The 19,831-nt window shown below is 35.2% G+C and overlaps 1 protein-coding gene across 6 annotated transcripts in view; it reads left to right on the forward strand.

The window, feature by feature from the left end:
- The window catches only part of KLHL13 (kelch like family member 13), a 72,678-nt gene that overhangs the window by 36,567 nt on the left and 16,280 nt on the right, over positions 1-19,831 (forward strand). For 3 of the 6 annotated variants that reach the window (XM_084534391.1, XM_084534393.1, XM_084534394.1), the window contains one exon: positions 16,925-17,066. In XM_084534391.1, coding sequence (XP_084390517.1) covers positions 16,925-17,066 — 142 coding nt within the window. Of the gene's footprint in view, positions 1-1,192; positions 1,577-1,667; positions 2,159-4,698; positions 4,768-16,924; positions 17,067-19,831 lie in introns of those variants that run through there. The other 3 variants (XM_084534390.1, XM_084534389.1, XM_084534392.1) reach the window with 3 other exon arrangements.

The following is a 19,831-nucleotide window of genomic DNA, read 5'->3' on the forward strand; positions in this document are numbered from 1 at the left end:
ATGTGTGGTGGTAAATGCAAAAGCAAAATTTTATGAATTCAAAATTGAGATTTTTTCGTGTGGTTGTAAGACCTGCTATTTAACGTCTTTCCAATTAATTTTTAGACCTTCAATGCAAAGAAAGCATGATCTAGTAGTCTGGTATTACGTATGTGTATGAGACTGCACACATTATTTATAATGCATGCAGACAAGCATGGCTGTTGGCATGTAAATACATAAATTCTACCAAAAGTAGATTCCTGAATGATAAAAATGTATACTTGCTCTTTGCAGGGCTAGCGTTACTTAATATTTATAGCATATACATACTTGTCCTATACAGCAAATGTCTGTTCATCATTCTTTGAGTAACGGTTTCACTGAAATTTTTGCTAGTATTAATGCTGTTAATATGCAATTAAGAACTTCTGTAAAGACCTGGGAGACCTGGTTTTGAATTAGTCCTGGGTTATGATCTTCCTGGATTATTTTAGTTCGTTGCCTGTGGTTATGGTAACAGCTTTAAATGCACAAAACTATTTTGGGGAAACATCTTCAATAATAATGATCAGAAGCAGCAATTATTGCACAGTGATTTCATCCCCAAAATAAACTTAATGTAGGGTTTACTTATGAAAAATCTATCACTGTGTTACTAAATATTCTTAAAATGCTTTAAAATAAATATAAAACCCCTGCTCTTTGTTCCATTCTTTATTGCCAAGTAGTGTAACAGGGTGTTGGCTTTTTTGTTATAGGATTAAGCTGTCCTGATGAACAGAAAAAATGTCATGATATACAAAGACTTATTCTACAGATTTCAGAATAAATATCTTGAACGGTATTGATTCTGTCTACAGTGGCAATGTGATTTTTTTTTTTAATACGAGGGAGTTAATATAGTTGAAGCTTTCATATTTTTCCTAGAAACCTGATCCGTTTATGCACAATGTGGTATTAAATCCTCCATTCCATTTTTAATCTCTTGCCTTCTAAAACTCCCCTCTGTCATTAGCCCTGGGAGGTCACCAAACTGAGCGCAGAGTTGCAGAGTGGTCCCTGATGGACACCTGCGTGACCGTCTGCTTCGTCAGTTCTTCAGGCAATTTGTGAGCTGCTGGGGTGGGGGGGGTGTGGGGGATTAGATTGTTGATAGCGTCCCTACAAGGACTGCTATTAACAGCATGCTACTCTCTGCTTCTCTACTGCAGAAGACAGAGTGATGTTTGTGTTCCCATAGCATGTTGTAAAATGCATGAGATTTTGCTCATCCTCCTTGGAAATGAGAATAGGAAAATGAGAGCATCCTGAACAAGAAGCTATTAGAAGAGCATGCAGAAACCTGCAGCGATTTATGCTTTATTTTGTCTTCCTAGCTATGGATTAGAAGGACTGATTTTTGCAATGGGCTTTTTCCATAATGGCATTCTTGTATTGTTTGGTCAGAGCTTGCACAGGAGGAAAACAGGCTGCTGAATTTAGTCACTGATCTCTATTAGCCGTGGCCTAAGGCTATGCTGAGATTTATATCCCATTTGTATTGTTGCAGCTCAAAAGAAGAATGTTCAGAGGATGACAAGTGTATTCTGAGTAGGTATGTTGTTTCATTTTTATATGAAACCCATTTTTCTGCTTTCATTGGTCAGAAACGAGGCTAATAGGAAGAGAATATAGTACAGTGCTGCAGTGTCCCTGTTAAGGTAGAACAATAGCATCAGAAATAGTTCTTTAAAAATTAGCTGCTTTTATTAAATAAAGCTGCATTGTGCTGGTGTGCACAGTGCAGTCTTTTTTTTTAAACATATACTGCAGTCAGCGCTTCCCTAACGAGGTGGCACTATTGTTGAGTTAGAACGATAGAATCATCATATTGCTTTAGGGGACAGCAGGATTTAAAAGGAGATGCCTTGCAGCCCTGTTTTACAGATTGGAAGCATCGGTTTAAGGGCATTGGCAGAATCATTTCCTTGTTCTTAGCAGCAGCCACTGCTGTGTCAGTAGTGTGTGGAATGGAAGTCCTAGTTGGTAGTCTGTTATGGAAACGCTGTTTACTGTTATTGTAGTACCGTGGTGACAACATGCCATTGAAATGGAAAACGAGCTCTCCTGCTATCTGGAAATTCCCAGTTCCTGTGCTTAAAACATCCAGGTCATCGCCACTTTCTCCAGCATACATGTAAGTGAGAGAAATGAGGATAATAAGGTGGGATTTCTTTCATGAGACTACCCTGTGGCAAAATACCCTGTTATATATTAAATGACATTGGCACCCAGAATCTTACCTCGTTTTATATGTAGACCCTTAGATTTTATCCTGGATGTTTCATGATGGATGTTGTGTCGAGTCTTTCCCTCTTTGTTGAAATGTAGAGAAATTGTGCAGATTAAGCCATATTCATAATATTGTAAATGTTCATTTGAAAAGTTCATGTTGATGTTAATTTGTAGAGCTGATCTTGAATTGGGAAGTTTGAGGCAGGCTTTATTTGTAGTATATATGCTAACATTTCCTCCTCTTGATTATTACACTTGGAAATTGAATGTGGAATCACCTGCTCTATTGTAGTGCACTTTTGTTTGTGTTGGTTCTTATATAAAAGAAATCATCTTGCTTTTGTCTTGATTTATCCTTGAAAGTCTTAGCATTAATATAAATCGAATGTCTTTGTGATTTTTAAGAGTTAAATTGAAAGCTTAAAAGATGCATATAAATCATTCCTATCTGAATACTTACGTAGTTACTCAGTTTGTCCATGTAATGTAGTTTTACATAAGTGAGTATTTTAATACACATGAAAACAGTATGCCTTTGTCTTGCCAAATAGTGGTGGAGCTTTTGTTCACCTTCTGTTGCTGGAGTTCTGTGTTAGCATATACAGGTGGCTTTTTTCCTTCTGTGAAATAAAACTAAACATAGGGTACTAAATTGCTTCTGCCTTTAAAGAAGCAGCTCTTTCAAAATGAGAGAGAGTTGCTTTTAAATGCACAAGTGATTGTGTACATGACTTCTGTATCTGAAAAAATATTGCTGTTACTTTCCAATAGTATTCCAGCTTAATAGCTACAGTATTAGTCCTTTTAAAGTTTATTATTTTTTTTGCAGGTAGGCTTTTGCTTCAACTGTTGTTGAACATGCTATATAAAACAAGCAATAAAAATAGGTATTTTCAGGTTCTTTAAATGTCTTTTTTTGGTTGATGCTGAGAATTGTATTGATAAACAGTGGAGCCAAAGCAATACAAGAAGCACAATCTATGCCTGGTCACTATTGTTCTCAGAAAGTCTAAGGTTTAAGGAGCAAACCTGATTGTATAGAACCTGTGCCGTGTATGCTCCTGTTTTAAGATTAATTTTCAAGGAAGAGCTTAAGCTTTTTCTCTCATTGGATGCATCATCAAATATGCTTAAGGCTATCAGAAAATAAGCTATTTCCAGTAAATTGTTACTTACTATGAGTTTTTTTTAATACTTTGTATTTAGTCATATTACAAGAGTGGTGAGGCTTTTGAACATATTTTGTGGAAATAATATCTTTAGTGTTGTCTATGTTTTTGTTTTTTAAACTACAGTATTTGCTAAATGCAAGCAAAATCAGAAATAGCCTAATGTGCTGCTGAAAATTTCTTTTGTTTGTCACCTTTAAATATTTAATCTAGCTCCGTATGCTTCAGCTTTTATGATAGGGATCATATAGCCGATTATCTCAATGTGTTGAAAGTATGTGAGCAGGTTTAGTGATCATGCTTAACTATATGATGCTGAGCTTATCTGGAGCATGAGAAATATGTGATTAGCAGCCTTAATCATCATCTTATAATGATTCAGTGTGTCCCAATGTTTATGGAGACACGTATTCAGTGGCATACAGTCCTGATGTTAGCAGGACTCTTAAATCTAACAAAATTATTCTCACACTCTTTAACAAAAAATGAGAAACATTATAAAATGGCATCTATTTCATAATGACTATATATCAACTGATAAAAACAGCCTTGTAATTTAGGTTGACCAGTAAAATACATGATAGAATATTTAATCTTCTTTGTGGAGATTATGCTAAATTTGCTAAATGCTTTACCTGATACATTTTTCACATTTGCATTTGTAAGTTGTCTTTCACAATTAATATTCTGCTTGCTGGCAAAAGGCTTATGTATCAAGCAAAAGACTTAAGAGTGACACGTAAAATGGAACACCTATTGATGTAAAACAAATAGAACTACTGAATTTACAAATGAGCACTTTTATACTTGATAATTTGGATATAGAGTATACAAATGTATAATTAAAGTCTTAATCCCTGTAATACTTGATGCCTTAATCTCTTAGGGTTGTCGTCCAATTTGTAACATAGAGTAGGAAGATCTTAAAGGTATGTTTTTTTGGACTTGCAATGAAATTCCAATTTTTCCATAAGGTGACCGTAATGTTAAAAGATTCATCCTACTTATGATTTATAAGTAACTTATCTTAAACTGAAGGTAAGGTCACACAGATTTTATTAGTGTTTTATTTGGTTTGTGTACTTGATACCTGAACTCTGCCTTAGTTTCCCTTTACTGGAATGCCAAGACTCGTGGTTATGAGCATGGTTGGCTGCTGGGATGAAGCAGGCATCTATGTACAAAGTACCACTGTAAAATGGTTAATTGGCCGGTGAGCTGTGCAGTTGAATCAGTTTAACTGCTGTTTCTGCTTTAAAAGTTTGCAGTGGTTCCAAAGGTGCAGAATGAGTATAAAGAGCTTACGTGAGAGAGTCCTCTGCTGCAGGAAACTTGTATCCAGGTAGTATATAAAATAAGGGACACGATGAAGTTGAGCTAATGGATTTGTAGGCAAGTACATGGCTGTTACTGGGAAGTCTGTCATTTTCGCTGGGTCTGGTACTGCTTTCTTGGCAATGGAAAGGAGAAGCAATGAATCACTGCCTCTAGGCTGGTGATACTGTTTCCCACAGTTACAGGTACAGCTGCAGTTTCAGGGACACTTCCAGAAAGCCCTCACATTATATGGAGCATGAAGTGTCCCTCTGCAGAGAAATGCAGACTTCCTCTGACTTCTGGTGGTGCTGGTCCAAAATAGCTCGAGCTTTCCCTCAAGTCAATCAAGAGATCTGATGACATTTCATAGATAAAGAGATATTTTAATTGGAGTGACCAATATGTATAGGTATAATGCAGTCTGACTTAGTGCACAAGTTATGAACGTGCAGATGTGTGCTTTCATCAAGCCATTTTACATTCTCTTTCATGGGGTTTTTAGAACATAAATTCCTTTTGTTGAAATTAGTGCAAAAGCTCATACAGCAAGTGCAAGCTCCACTGGTGTCATTATATTCATATATGAGGTTGTGTTGACTACATGGGGACAGACCTAGGTGACTTTGTTAGTGGGTGCAGGTGAGCAGTTTCAGCAAGTGAATTGGAGCGGAGGATGAAGTGAATAATTACAAATTGGAAATGTGTGATTTCTTAGAATTGCAAGTATTCATTGATAACCTCATTTTAAAAACAAACAGCCCGCACAGATTGATGTAAGTACAAGTTAATAATTGAAGCTCTACTTCGAGGGTGAGCAGCAGCTCAATTTGGTTATGTACAGCAGAGCAGTTTCAAGGTGTAATAGAAAACACACACTAATTATTGATTATTCACAATGCCATCAACTAATATCAACTTCTATATAAGGAATTTAATGGAGAATTCTTTTTTATTCACAGTAGCAATATCGTTTATTATTGTTTTTCAAAGCTGCGCATATCTTGCATTGACATGAATGGAAGAAATGTTTGTGGAAAGTCTGGAGATTAAACTATTGTGGCACACATCTACAAATAAATCAATAGTAATATTTCAACAGTACAAAACAGTAAAAAAAAATCAGTAGTAGAAACAATGATGAGGAGAGCCTCTAATCCTATTTCATGTGAACATGTTTTCAGTAAAAAAGTGTTTAAAAATAAGTACAATGAAAAAATACAAGCGTAGTATCATGTCTGTAAACTTAATGACTGCTATCCTTTTACATTTAATGATGTTTTGATATTTTAAAAGGGAAATTATCTTTTGAATTTATTTTCATAAGTGACTAGTTGTGGGACAAATAAATGCATTGTTCCAAATACATAGCTATCAAAGGGTTTGCAACACAGTATATCTATCTTGAGTGATCTGTTTTGTAATATGTCCAATCGGAGATGCTGTGCAGTAATAGAAATCAGTTACTGTGCAGAAAAGTAGAATAAATTCGTAATACTCTGGAGTAATCAGTGTTGGTTTTAGCTGCTTATGTAGGTTAATGCTTCTGTGTTTTTTCAAGTCTTTAATTTGCTCTACAATGAGCTCTTTGAATTTATGCTATACGATTATAAGCAGGGAAAGGTGTGTATACATAATTCATCACAGACCATCTGTATTGGGCAGTTTTCTTTTATACGACCATCCCGTGTGTCTATTGTCTTCATTGCTCATTTTTAGTAAATGCATTTGTTGGGCTCTTGAGCATTAGACAGACCATTCACACCAATACAAAAACTTACCTGTCTTTGGCAAGTTTTCTGTTCTAAACAGTTACTTCCTGGATATTTCAAATTTCAACATGTTGAAAGTCAATGTATAGTCACCACGGTGTTTTGTTTTTTTTTTTTTAATAATTTGTCAATGCATGCCAGCAGCTGAATAGGACAGGTAGGAAATTGAAATGGCTTGTTTTGTAAATTGAAGACATTTTGTACACAAACATCTCATTTATGCCTGCTTGTCTTATTTTTTTTTCCTTTTTTAATAATAGGTATTTCAATAGGTTATTCTAAATTTGAAATGTGAAATTTCATTGTGGTAATAAACTGCCAAAACAAAAGAAACTTGTCATGAACTTTCCCAGTGCTACTGATTTTTCTAGACAGACCTTCATAGGTGATTCTACCTATGGCTTATAGGTTCTCAGAATCACCTTGTCCTCACACAGCATAGTGTTGCAATATTGACTTTATGCTGTGACATACTAAATTACTTTTATTGAAATATGTTGAGTGTATTGCTCAGCCTATTCTACCAGAATGCCACATCTGCCAGTTGGCCATTTTTTTGCCATAATTTATTGTAGAAAACCCTTGTTGTGCAATCACTTTATATTTGCTGGCTTTTACAGTGTTACACGTTACTGTTTTGGGACAGAAAGATCAAGCAGGGAGAGGAGTTGTTGCAGGGATACAGTGGAATATATACTCTATCACCAAGTCTTGAAAGTATGGGTACCACCATAAGCATATATGGATTTTAGCCCATTAATTTTGTTTTCATTCTGAGGAACTGTTCTGCTAATTTAATGATTTTTGTGTATATATGAAAACTAAACTTAAAGCCATTAGGTAGAACTGTAAGCTCCTAGTGCATGCAAAATGTTTTTGTGTTTTGTAGTGCACAGGAAGTGTTAGGCTGTCTAAATAAAATTAGGACCTGCTTTTTGAACATCTAAGACCAACATGAAGGTCAGAGGATAGGATGTGCAGAGTCAGTAAAGCCTAAAATGTTAAGCCTCTGAGTGACTTGTATTCTACAGTTTCAGACTTCAAGGAAATAAATTAGTTCTGCTTCTTCAGAAAAGCTCTAAAGCATGTGCATATGCTTTTCTTTTTGTTTTTAATGGTAGGAAGCAATACACTAACACCCACTTTGGCAAAATGTCATTAGAGAACCATTTCTAATTTAGCATCATTAAACAATCTGAGTCTGCAAATTTAAGCTATAAATGGCTAAATGAATGTAAACCCTTTGTCAAACAGATAAATGTGGATGTGATACTGAGGCTCCCAGAGAGACTAAATACAGTTAGGAACAAAAGCTTTATAGCAATGACTGAGCCAAATATTGCTTTGTTTCTGTGGAAAACATATTTGATTTAACTAGTGGGCTGTAATTATGCAGCAAACAGCTTGAGACTTCTGATAGTTTAGTTGTTTAAGAAAGAATTTTAAGGAGAATATTTTCCATGTACGTGTCTTGGGAAGTCATACCTAAACAGTTGATGTTGCTCAGTCCTTTTCTGCTGGCTTTGGTCACAAAGTGTGCTTATATCAAGTAATATAAAAACATTCAAGTGGTGTTAGGAATATCCTTAGTTCTGTGTCCCGCTTTCCACCAAGGTTCATTGGCATTTGGGAACAGTAATTGCTGCTTTAATCACCTGAGTGTTTCCAGAATTTCATTTATTTCTGTTTTTGTTATTGGCTTGTATGCTTGGGCAGAAACTCTTTTGCCAAAGGTGATAATCAAGTGTTGAAGTTCAAATGGTACTGGCTTTTTTTTCTTAAGAAAAAAAAAAAAAGAAAAAGTTGGGAATGGCTTTACTTTATGTACTACTCTCCAGAACTTTATTTCTAGAATAGCTCAAATAGGTTCCCTTGAGTCTGACTGATGACAATGAGGTTGTCTGATCCATTCCAGTTGGTTTGCATGTGTTATAGTTCCCCTATTAGCTTAGATACCTATGGTGATTGTACTTGCAAAGCTGTGCAGACTGCTTTGCTTCAGTACTTAATTTCTGCCTTAGACACGGTTTAAAGCTGTGGTGAAAATGCTGAAATGGTACTATAAATAGTAGATAGTGCACATCTCCTAGTCAGAATTTCCTTTTTCTAAAAATGTAACGCTTTACTTGTCTTTCTCTTTCTGTAGGACTGATTAACTGTTCCCCTTGTCGTAGGCTTGACTTCTTCTGCATATGCATTTCCTACAGTTCCTGTTGCAGCTTGTTTTCTCAGGCAGTTATCCCCACAGCTTTTGTTCTTTGTTCAGTGTTAATGTGTAGAAGAGGGCTGCAGCAACAAGGAGCAATGATCATTTCAGGTTTAATCCATTTTTTCTTGATATGAAGCTGGGTCAAGATCAGAGGCTGATCACTGCAATGAATATCTTATGCCGTAACTGTGTCCAAACAGAAATTGAACTTGGCAACTCACCTACCTTTGCTTACTGCCCTGTGGAAAACCTTATACCTTTTCTGCTGCTGCTGCTCATGGCTAGAGCAATGTGAAAGTAATGTACAACTTGCTACATAAAGACTGGCTTTCTGTCCTCATTTTGTAATGCTTAAAGAACAGCCTTAGTTTAAAGGAAATGTGGATAAATGACAAACTGGAACATCAGTTTTTTTAATTTAACAGTAAGCTTTATTTCAATAACTTTTCTTCTGGAGTGGAGGTCTAGAGTTCAGTGTTGTGGTACCAAACAAATGCTTTCATCTTCTGCTGTTACTACCCTTCTAATCTATAAACCAGGTCAAGTGTAAAAACTGAGATATTCAAATATAAACACCCCAGGTGAGTACTACTCTGAACTAGCTGACTTAACTATTTTGAAAATGGCAACCGCAGTAGTGACAATGCAGTGTTAATTCATTTGAGGTAAAGGCTTGCAAACTTCTGATTTTGGTGGCCCCTTTCAGATGAACAGCATTAAAATGGAATTCTAAGAAATTGCAGTAACCTGGTAAGGCCAAAGTGTTGTATTACCAGCCTCTAGTTCATCTATTAAAAATATGGCTTTTAAACAATGACATTGGAAGCTGATAGCATGGGACTTACAGTCAGTTAAAAATAAAATAATAATAATAAAAAAATGATTCCTGCTCATAATGCTTTTATGTATGACAGATCATTTAGATAGTGCCCCTTCCAGTGCTGTTCCTGTGTTCGTCCAAGTTTCAGATGTTTAGCAGCAGCACAAGATACAGAATATGACACCAATTGCCCTATGTCAGTCCTTACGTGCCCCCAAAACAGCAACAGAGGTGAACACTTTTTGGTCTGTCAACCAGTCAGGAAAAAGAACAACCAAACCAAAAATACCATTTGTCTTTGTTTTCTGTTCTGGCTGAAGTTGTGCATGTATTGCTAAATGTAAGCTTGTGTTTCTAATACAAAATGTTGTGATTGTTTTTGTAATAAGAAACCATTAACAAATGATAAAACTGGTTACTGATACCATGAAGGGATGAAGTTAGGAACTCCTGTTTTAAAAAAAAAAAAAAAACTGTAAAAATGTGGTGTTATTTTAGGAGGGGACAAGTGCAAAAATGTAATGTATTTGCTGATATAAAGGATTTCCTGAAATTGTGTTAGTAGAAGATATAGAACAGAAGAAATGTGAAATACCGTGATTGTGTAATTTGTTCACCTATGTTATGTTATTTGAATTTCTTAATAGAAACATGATGAACTTTTTTTTTAATGCTGCCATATCAGTTATGCTTATTGAGTTACTAGGTGGCCAAGTAATTTGCTGGGGAATTCCTAAATTCATTACTTAGGAAGCTGGAACATCTGTTCATGATGGAAAGATAGTAAGATAGGCAATACTTAAACTGTTTTTTGGCAGACTATGCACACAAAGTAAGTAATTACTATAAGTCTAATAATAAATGAAAGTTTCATTGTATTTCATTGAGATTCTCATAGGTTCATTAGCAAAATACATGCACAGATGCAGGCAGGATAGGATAGCCCGTAATATGCCATATTTGTGATAGACAATTGAATAGTAAAGATCTATATTGTGATAGGAATGTCTTAATATAAAATTGAAATGGAATTCTGTTTGCTGATAAATACCAGAGTACTGGCACATGCCAAGTGTGATTTTTGAAGATGCCATTTACCAGTGACCGCAATGCTTGAAGTCATGGTTCATTGGATTGTAATTTGTCAGAGAAAATGAGGTTATAATCCTTTCAAAAACAAGCTACTGAGTTTCACCGTATTAAGAAAGCACCCTGGCCAATACTGGTTTGGTAAACTTTTACTAAGTTATGTCAAGACTGTGAATTTGCACTATAAGATACCTGTAGCTGTAGGCTTATCTTCATATTTTGTTTTCAAAGACTGTGCGCTATACTTTGCCTGTTCCAAACAAATTGGTGATTTGCAGATGTAAGTGAAAAAAATCCCAATAACGTTCATAGTTGCCTGCCTTGTTTCTGTCACATCAGAATGAGTTTGATTTCTTCTTAAGAAAATTTCACAAAACAATAGTTTTGTTTTATTCCTGTTTCTAAGCACTATAACAAGTGGCAACTCTATGGGAATATTGAAGTCAAAAGTAAAACTTGTCATAACTTCCACAGATTTCTGCTTCTTGTAAGTCACTTGGATGATTATGAACTGTTTTAACAGGTTAATATTTGTGAAGTGCTTTAGAAAGCAATTTGCCTGTAGCCTCTGAATCATCCTGTAACTCAAGCCTGTTCAGAAATATTTGTCAGTATTTGCTGGAAATTTCCAGTACTTGAAGCATATTTTGAAGGAAGGTACAAATTGTGATTACGCTAGAGATGCAGAAAGCTGCGTCTGTCAGCAAGCCTTCAGTTAAGGGGTGAGTGAGTGAAGTTCAAATTCTGGGTCTGGCTACAGGCTCTCATGTCCTGTCCTGGTCACTAGGTTGCTGGCTCTTCTGCTGTATACATACTTCTGTTTCTTCTTTAGAGGTCAGTTCACACAGTTTGCAGTGATTCACTGCAAACAATCATGAGAGATTATATAGAGAATTGGGAGCTGTAACAGATCTATGTAAATATTTTGATTAGTCTATTTTTGAATTGCGTATTTAGTATTCTCCTGAAATACTAACCTATTCGGTCTATGCACCGTATTCAGGCCACTTCTCAATGTGCAGGTGCTATCAGTGAAACAAACAAACAAAAACTCATAAAGAGCCATTAATACGATTTTCACCTTACAGGCTTATTTTTGTTAATATAAGTTAACTTTTTGTTGTTGCCCCTCTGTTTTGTCATATGCTGTAACAAGATTTTATGAATTATATACCTGTCTCACTAGTATTTAAAAGCCACCGAATGTGTATCTTTCAAATGAGATAAACATGAAAGAGCACTACTGGGTTTTTCCGTTTTGAACTTTCCCCACTGATATGGTGATTAGCTGTGATACTGCAGTATGCTTTTCCTCTGCACTATAAAAAAGGCAGTGCAGATTCTTGTTTGGTAAGACTCTTGAACTGTTGCTGTACTCTTCTCATAGCCCAGCATTTGTCTTAGTCCTCTTTCTAGTTCTAAAGTAATTGCTAATTGCACAAACTGTCAAGGAGGGTGTTGAGATGTGTTTTAGTAGATGAACAAAATTAAAAATAACACCTTCAGAGAGAATAAATGAAACAGAATCTAGTGGACAATTATCTAGACAAACAAAACTTGTTACTTTTTTTATATGATAAAAAGCAAAGCTATCTTCTTTCATACTGACAGGAGCTATGAAATTAGGATATATAATCAATGTCCATATAATGCTCACTATTATGCATATTTCATTGCTACAAAAGTATCACTTGGAATTACTTGGGGGATTAACTTTGAGTCATGAGAAAGCACACTTGGTTACACTAGCTAGGAAAAAAATATTCTGTACTTCAAAGAATAAGCATGAGGTTAGAAAGAAACTTCTGAATGACAGCTTATTCTGTGATAGCAACTAATTAACCTCCTGTGGCTTTCCCTGAACTGCAGAGTACTTTTGAGAGGTTGCAGAAAGTCAGGAAGCTCCTCTGCTTTGCTACTGCAATGTTAATATTCATTCTATTTTAAATTGCAGTGTTGCCTTGGTCTTATTACTTAAAATGGAAAAGCCCATCCAGAGCAATTGTATACTTTGAAAGTGGTGTTAATATCCACATTTAGAGCCACTTGTGAATTATCAATATATATTGCAGTCATAGCTGTGTCCTCCAACTTTTTTTTTTTTTTAACCCTGATTAAAAACACTACTGCTGCACTTCTTTAATGACTTCTATTGATCAGAACAATAGAATTAATTAGAAAGTGAATTAGCTTTATCATTTGGTAGTATGCTTTATCATGATATACTGTACTTACAATAAAGTACCAATCAATACATTTACATTCATTATTATCTAATTAATTATAGCACATAGGAAACCTATGTTAACGAATATAAAGAATACCTTTGGTAACAGCATCCAAATGTGGCAGATGTACTTACCAGGCTTTTTGGGGAATTCTGTTAGATATAAAACATGTTATCCATTTGTTCTGGGTATGAATGGTGGAGTTATTTCTGAAGGTCCACTTTACAGGCCACAAAATAGAAGTTGTGTTCTGAATAATTTGAAATTTTGTTGCAAGGCAACTTTAAATAAATCTGATATGATATGGTACTTGTCTTTGTTTCTTTGTGCATTGGTATCAAAATTGTATTCAAGAGCTGTTGCATTTTTACTTGGTCTTACAAAAATGGATTTCTGTTCTTATGTCAAGATAAATGTTAAAACTGGTACAATGCCAATAACAAACACATAATTTCTGGTCACTCTAGGAGTGCTCTTTCTCTCAGTGAATGTCACGAGACTAGAATTCAGGGGATAAGTGCATTGTTGCCAGAATAATTGCTGATTTAAATTGTAACTTTTACCAAAGCAAGCTTCCAAATGTCACTTTCTGGGGAGTGCTGGGCATTCCTAAACTGTTAGAGAAACTGTAGATAAAAATGGTGTGTACTTAAACATAAAAAAAAAAAAAAAAAAGGGGGGGGGGGGAGAGAACAACCAAACAACAACTACAACAAACAAACAAAAAAAACACAGCAAAAGCAAAACAACAACACCCCTTGTTTTTATTTGGATAGGATTGAGAGAAAGTGTTTTTTAAAAAAAAAAAAAAAAAAAAAATTATTCATAGATTTATTCTGTAGTTTTAGTAACCTTGCACAGAGGAAAAAAGCCAAAATCAAAAAAATGTTGAGCAGCATACAGCTAGAGTAGATAGTTAATTTCAGTAAAACAGTAAATCTTTATAAAACAGTAAATCTTTATGACAGCATGTTCTTCTATTCAGTTGGACACTTTGTCAGGTGATGCAAGGAGTAGGTGATCAAACATGATGTAGGCCTTATCATTATTTAGCATAGAGCAAAAGCTATTGTAAGAATAATACAATCTGGTTGTCTTTATATGTATTATATGTATTCACATAGAGTCGATTGCAGCCACACTAATATTTGAGAATAGAACTGTAATGTTTATATTGTTTGATTTTTATAGTGTAGGAGTTCGGTTTTTTAATGTCCAATTAGCGTGCGCAAATTCTTGTACCTATAGAATAGCAATTATAGAAGGGAAATTGTGAAAATCTCTTATGCAGAATAGCATTGAGTTGTGAGCTGCTGCGCTTATTGAAGGATATAGATATTAGACCCGTTAAGTTCTGAAAATTAGGCAGGGGAAATAACTGCTTACAGCCACACCTCTGTCATGTGGAATATATAGTTTTAAGTATTGCAATTATTTTAAAATATATTGTATCCTCTCTATTGGGTGTGTACTAGGAACAAGGCTTCACGTGCTACGGAGGTCCTCTTAGGATAAAGGTGCGAAAATTCAATGTAATTTACCTTCACTGACACATGTAAAATAAATCTTGTACTAAAAATTAGCAAACACTTCAAGATGTTAGTGCCAGATCCACTACTACAGAACTGTCAAATAGGCCACGTTTTATTCGGCAGTGTGTAGAAGTTGCACACTGCATGCTCTTTCTAGGATTTATTAGCGTCTTCCTCCTAGAACTTCAGGTGCATGCTGATTTTTTCATTTTTTTTTTCCAGTACTTCGCCGCAACTTGTATTAGCAGCCTAGTGTTGGCACATTCTGAGTGAGGAGGTACATGCACAGATAGCGGTGCTGTGTTACTTCTAGGTTGTTGAAGCTGCTGGAAGGGAGCCATGTAACATCAACAGAAATGTTGATGCTCTGTAGTGGCCTATCCAGCAAAATGCTTCCATTGTTACTGCCTTGTTGGATAAATGAATCATGGCCAAGGTCTTTGCCTTGTTTGCAAACCTTATCAAGTATTCTTAGTTGTTGGAAGAAGCCTGTGTCAGAAGAAAAAGCCTGTTCGAAACAGGCAAGCAAATATTTTACATGTGTTTTTTCCCTAATGATCTTAACTGATGTGTACATCTTCTGTTTTCTTCTGAGTTTAGAAGAAATCTTTAAAAAGCCCCTTCATGTAGTAGCTATCTAATCTGACACTTCTGGAAGGTCTTTCTGGAAGTTGAATCTGCAGTTCCTTTCCACCCACACTCATAAGTCTCCCAACATTATCGTATATTTCTTCTCTTTGAAAGATATGTAAAATTTAAAGACAAGATGTCCTTGGAAATTGTTAGACTCTTTCCTTGATGTGATTGTATTCAAACTAAAAAAAAGAAAGGAAAAAAAGCGTAGAACGAAGTGAACAAAAATATTGTAGGTCATCAGGTAGCAACTGCTTTGCTGCGGCGTTACATTGTTGTATGCATTTACTGTACAGCAAAGAATTTGAAAAGCACACAGGGTTGAAATCTACCTTGTATTGTAAAAATCATGATTTGTTTTATGAGAGAGTTCAGTTTCAAAAATGACTAAATTCTTGCATGCTGCAGTATATCCACATTGATTAATTTTCTCAGATGTCTGAGTGTTGGATTGCTACATTAGAAGTCAAAGCTATTTAGATGTACCCTTGTTCCTACAATTTGTTATGTCTGTGTGCATAAAATCTCACTGTTTGAAACCAATGTGCACTGTTGAATGGTGAATTTGTTTTGAATGTTTTCATAGCTGACCTTATGTAACCATGAGTTTGAACAAAGCACATCAGTGCAATCGGAATAATTCAGAAGTTTCAGAAACTGCTCTATATAGGTAATGTACTAAAAGGAGGGGGAAAAAATCTTTTCTGAAAAAGAAATCAAGCAATTTTTGAAGAAAAAAACTATTTTTCAACTGTGCATTCCCATGTTATCCTTATAGTGATCTCAGTCAAAATAGTGAAAAAGAAAAAATAATTTGTGTTCTTGTTACTTAAATTAATTTCTGAAACTGGCTTGGAGGCTGATGTTTTTACCTGCATGTTTAAAATTTGGAAAAGTCTGTATCTGATATTTGCAGCATTTATTTCAAATTGCCATGGTTATATTTTGAGATTAATAACTAATATCATTATCTATGGATTAGTGGCTTATGTTTGCTAATTAATTTTGTGGATATATGCATTATACCGGTATTCATGCTAATAGGTAGTACATTAGATCACAGAAATTACAGGAACTAGTAATATTTCTGGAGATGAAATTTATTTACATTTTATAATAATTGCAGGCTAGGGTAGTTAGAATCTCATATGCATATCTCTTCATGTAAATCTAATTTACATCTCAAGATTAAAGTGGTAGGATAATAATAGTGCTATAATTCTTTAACAGTTATTCCTAAAATTAGCCCTTTCTACCTGGATTTAGACAGTAATTGCTTGGAATCAAAAACACATGTACTGACTTCACACTAACAAATCTTAAAATTATGAAGTGGTTGCTGGCAGTAGCAAAATTCTGGATATCATGTCCTAAAAGAATTATTCTAATTTTATTTCTAAAAGTAGCTTAAAGTTACTGTTTGAGACTCTACTAGTTATATTTGCTATTATATCCTGTGTGAGCAAGATAATGCAAGCCATAACAATGAAATCACTGAACTTTAAAATTGCATTTAATGTTTCAATCTTTTAGCGTTCCTTGGTGATCTAATGCAATAGTTGATTTTGAGAACTTGATGAGACCCCTCCAAGTATCCTGAAATACTAGAAGCATACTTAGCGATAAAATAATGTGAAAGTATCTTAATCTGGGGGGAGGGGCCTGGATTTATTAGCTGCAAATTAAGTTTGTGAATTTGCACGGTTTAGACAGTGTAACACTTTACCTTCTTAGCTTAGTTGAATGGGACCAAGAAGGGTTGATTCTGTTGCCTACTAGTTTTCTTGACCTATAGCCTCTATGCTGTCACTCTTCATCCCCAGAAGACTGTGGTTTTATTATACAAGAGCACTTAATGGAAATGGGCTTGGTCTTAAAGTTTCTTTGTTCTCATCTTCTTAGATCTCTGGTGGAAGAGGAGGATCCTCATATGAAAGTGTCTCTTGGTAGCAGCGATATGGGCGTGTCTGCCCATCTACAGTCTTCGAAGACAGGGACCACAAGATTTTTCACCAGCAATACTCACAGTTCTGTGGTATTACAGGTAATTGAATACTTTTGTGTCAATATTGATATGTACTGAGAATTTTGGATACAGTAAAGAATGCCTGTACTTAAAAAAAAAAATTTACCATACTTGTCATTCCTGAGTCTCAAAAATGTTTGTGTGCTGTGCTGGCAATGCCCACAAGCAAGCATGGCCTGTAACTCCTTTTCCTAACAGTTAAAGGTTCACATTTTAGCAATAGCTTTTGGGGGGTAAGAAGGGGAGTCTTTTTGCTTCTAAGAGGTAATACGGCTTAAACTATCAGGTAACAGTGGTATCAAAGAAACTCAGCTGAATATAATCAGTATATGAATATAATCATATAATGGTAAGACAAACACTTGTGCTATCTTCTGTGTGAAAGCAGCCTTAAAGATGTAACGAGGAGAGTTCTTCCTTTTTCATGACCTTAAGATGACAAAGCCCTGCCAGGTTTGGTGTGATGCCTTGTGCTGTGTCTAACAGTGTCCTGGGAATGCACTTGGGAAGGCTGGCACCTGCAACTTCTGCATAGCAGAAAAGGAGCCTGCACACAAGTTACTGCTGGGAAACTTCTTTTCTCTGCTGAATTGCATTCTACTCTGTTTTCTTAGTCTTTATAGGTATATGCCACAAACAGGCTTGTTAAGCAGACTGACATTGAGCTAGGCAAACGAGATATTAACTGCTATTAAATCAATGCATTTCATGTTCTTGCAGTTCGTGTATATTGGAGATTTGGTGTTATGTGGCAGATAGCCTGTGAATTTATTAATTTGTATTAGTCACAAATGAATATCTTTTTCTCTCAAGGGACAAAATACTTTCTGCCAATAAATCTAACAGTTTTACTGGTCTATTCAATCAAGTTAAATCTTCAGAAAATCTTCAGAAGTTCTATATTAACAACAACAAAAAAAAAGTTAAAAATCAAACGTGGTGAAGGTGCTATTGATCTTACAAAAGGGAAGAAAACCAGCTTCATGTAATTGGTTTTGCTCTGAAATCGAACAAAAATATATTCATATATACAAAATGGTATTAACCAAATTCTATGAAACTTTTTTCCTAACATTGGATGTTCTGTTGATTTATGGTTCTGCTTGTCTGAAATGTGTGCATGTTATTGAAACCAGGCTAACTTCTATATGAAGGAACATTCTGGTTGGAAGATTGTGTGTGTGTGTATGATTATCTTAAGCTGCAATTTTAAAAAACGTGGTTCCCTAGACATAGTCTACTTTTGAGTCTGTGTAGTCACAATCTGTCTAGGAACGGAGGAGACCATCTCAATGGTAGAATATCTTTCTAATGAATAAAAATGTTGCCCACTTGGAAGCTTTAAGAGTTTAAATGTAAAGTCTCTTTATCTATTCATTTTTGCTGGTACTTTTACACAGCATACAGAGTTGAGCCTACAGCTTACATAATTCTTGCTACTTTCCAGTGCAGTCTTCTCAGGAGTGCAGATTTTTCTGTATGGCATAATTCCTTGGAGAACACTCTTTTAATTTTCAATTTGCTGCCAATTTAAACAGATTGCCTAACTTTTGGGACAGTAATGAGTTGTGAGTTTTTGTTTGTTTTGGTTTTGTTTTATTCAGAGAAGCTAGTGATTGTTTTGGTTTAGTTTCTGAAGCTTGGACATCTGTGCATACGTCTCCCATGTCTGTAAATTTTGGAACAAGTTAAATTGTAAATGTTCTCCATGTCCCTTTAGGTTTTGTAGAAGTTCTTTGTCATGCAAGTTTGGTATAATAATTACAGCCTATTTACTTAAGATCTGTGGCAGTTCAGCGGAATTCTGTCATGAGTTATGCTCTTTCACTGGTATGAAAGGTTGGCGATAAATATCACATGCTGTGTTTAGCTTCTGGTATCTATTGGAGCTAATCACTCATTTCCTCATTTGCACTGTTCTTTTTTGTCATACAAATATTAATGTTTTTACATACCTTTGTAATTTTAAAACATCTTAAAGGCTATATATGTTAAATTTAAAATTACGGGAGCTGATGCCATGACTTTTGCACATGTTAAATCTATAAAGGCAATATTTATGTTTCTGTTAGTACTGAAAAAATGTCAGATGACATGCATGGTCGAAGGAAATATTGTTTGAGCTTCTGTTCTGTAGTGCACAAAGAAAGCAAGTATTCCACGCATTTTCCAGTGTACCCAGTCAATACATTTTGAGGTAAATCTTATTTGAGTTGTGGCTTCAGATTGCTTCCTTTTTTTAAAATTAAAGTTAGACATCATGAATAATTCAGAGAAGATCAGCTTATTTTATAATATTGCCGCATAGGCTTTGGTAATAAATTTGATAGCCATTGAACCAGGTGGCATTTTTCCTTTCATGCCCCAGTATTTTGCAAATTCTTAATTTGGGTATCATTGACTAGCATGGAACAGAAATGTATCTAGAATGCATTTGTGTCCAGAACGGGTAGGACAAAAAAAAACCAGCAGTGCCTATCTTTAAACAGTTGCTGGAGTTCAGGCTTTCAAAACAAACTCCTTCCTGATAATACATTTATTTGTTGAGTAAAGCTACTTTCTAAGGCACAGGGTACTTCGTATTCCTTTTTCATTTATAGAAAATAATTGTTCTGCTTAAGTTTTCCAAAGGATAACTATCATTGAATGTTATGATTGTAAGAGACAACTGATGCCTTTTGACTTCTTCGAGCTACAGTACTTATGTAAGTAAATAAGTATGTAGACGAGGAAGATGAAACAGATTTCTACACTGCTCTCAAATCAAATGGATGCTTTGCATT

Source organism: Aythya ferina, assembly GCF_964211825.1.
Source record: "Aythya ferina genome assembly, chromosome: 13".
NCBI classification, from domain to species: Eukaryota; Metazoa; Chordata; class Aves; order Anseriformes; family Anatidae; genus Aythya; species Aythya ferina.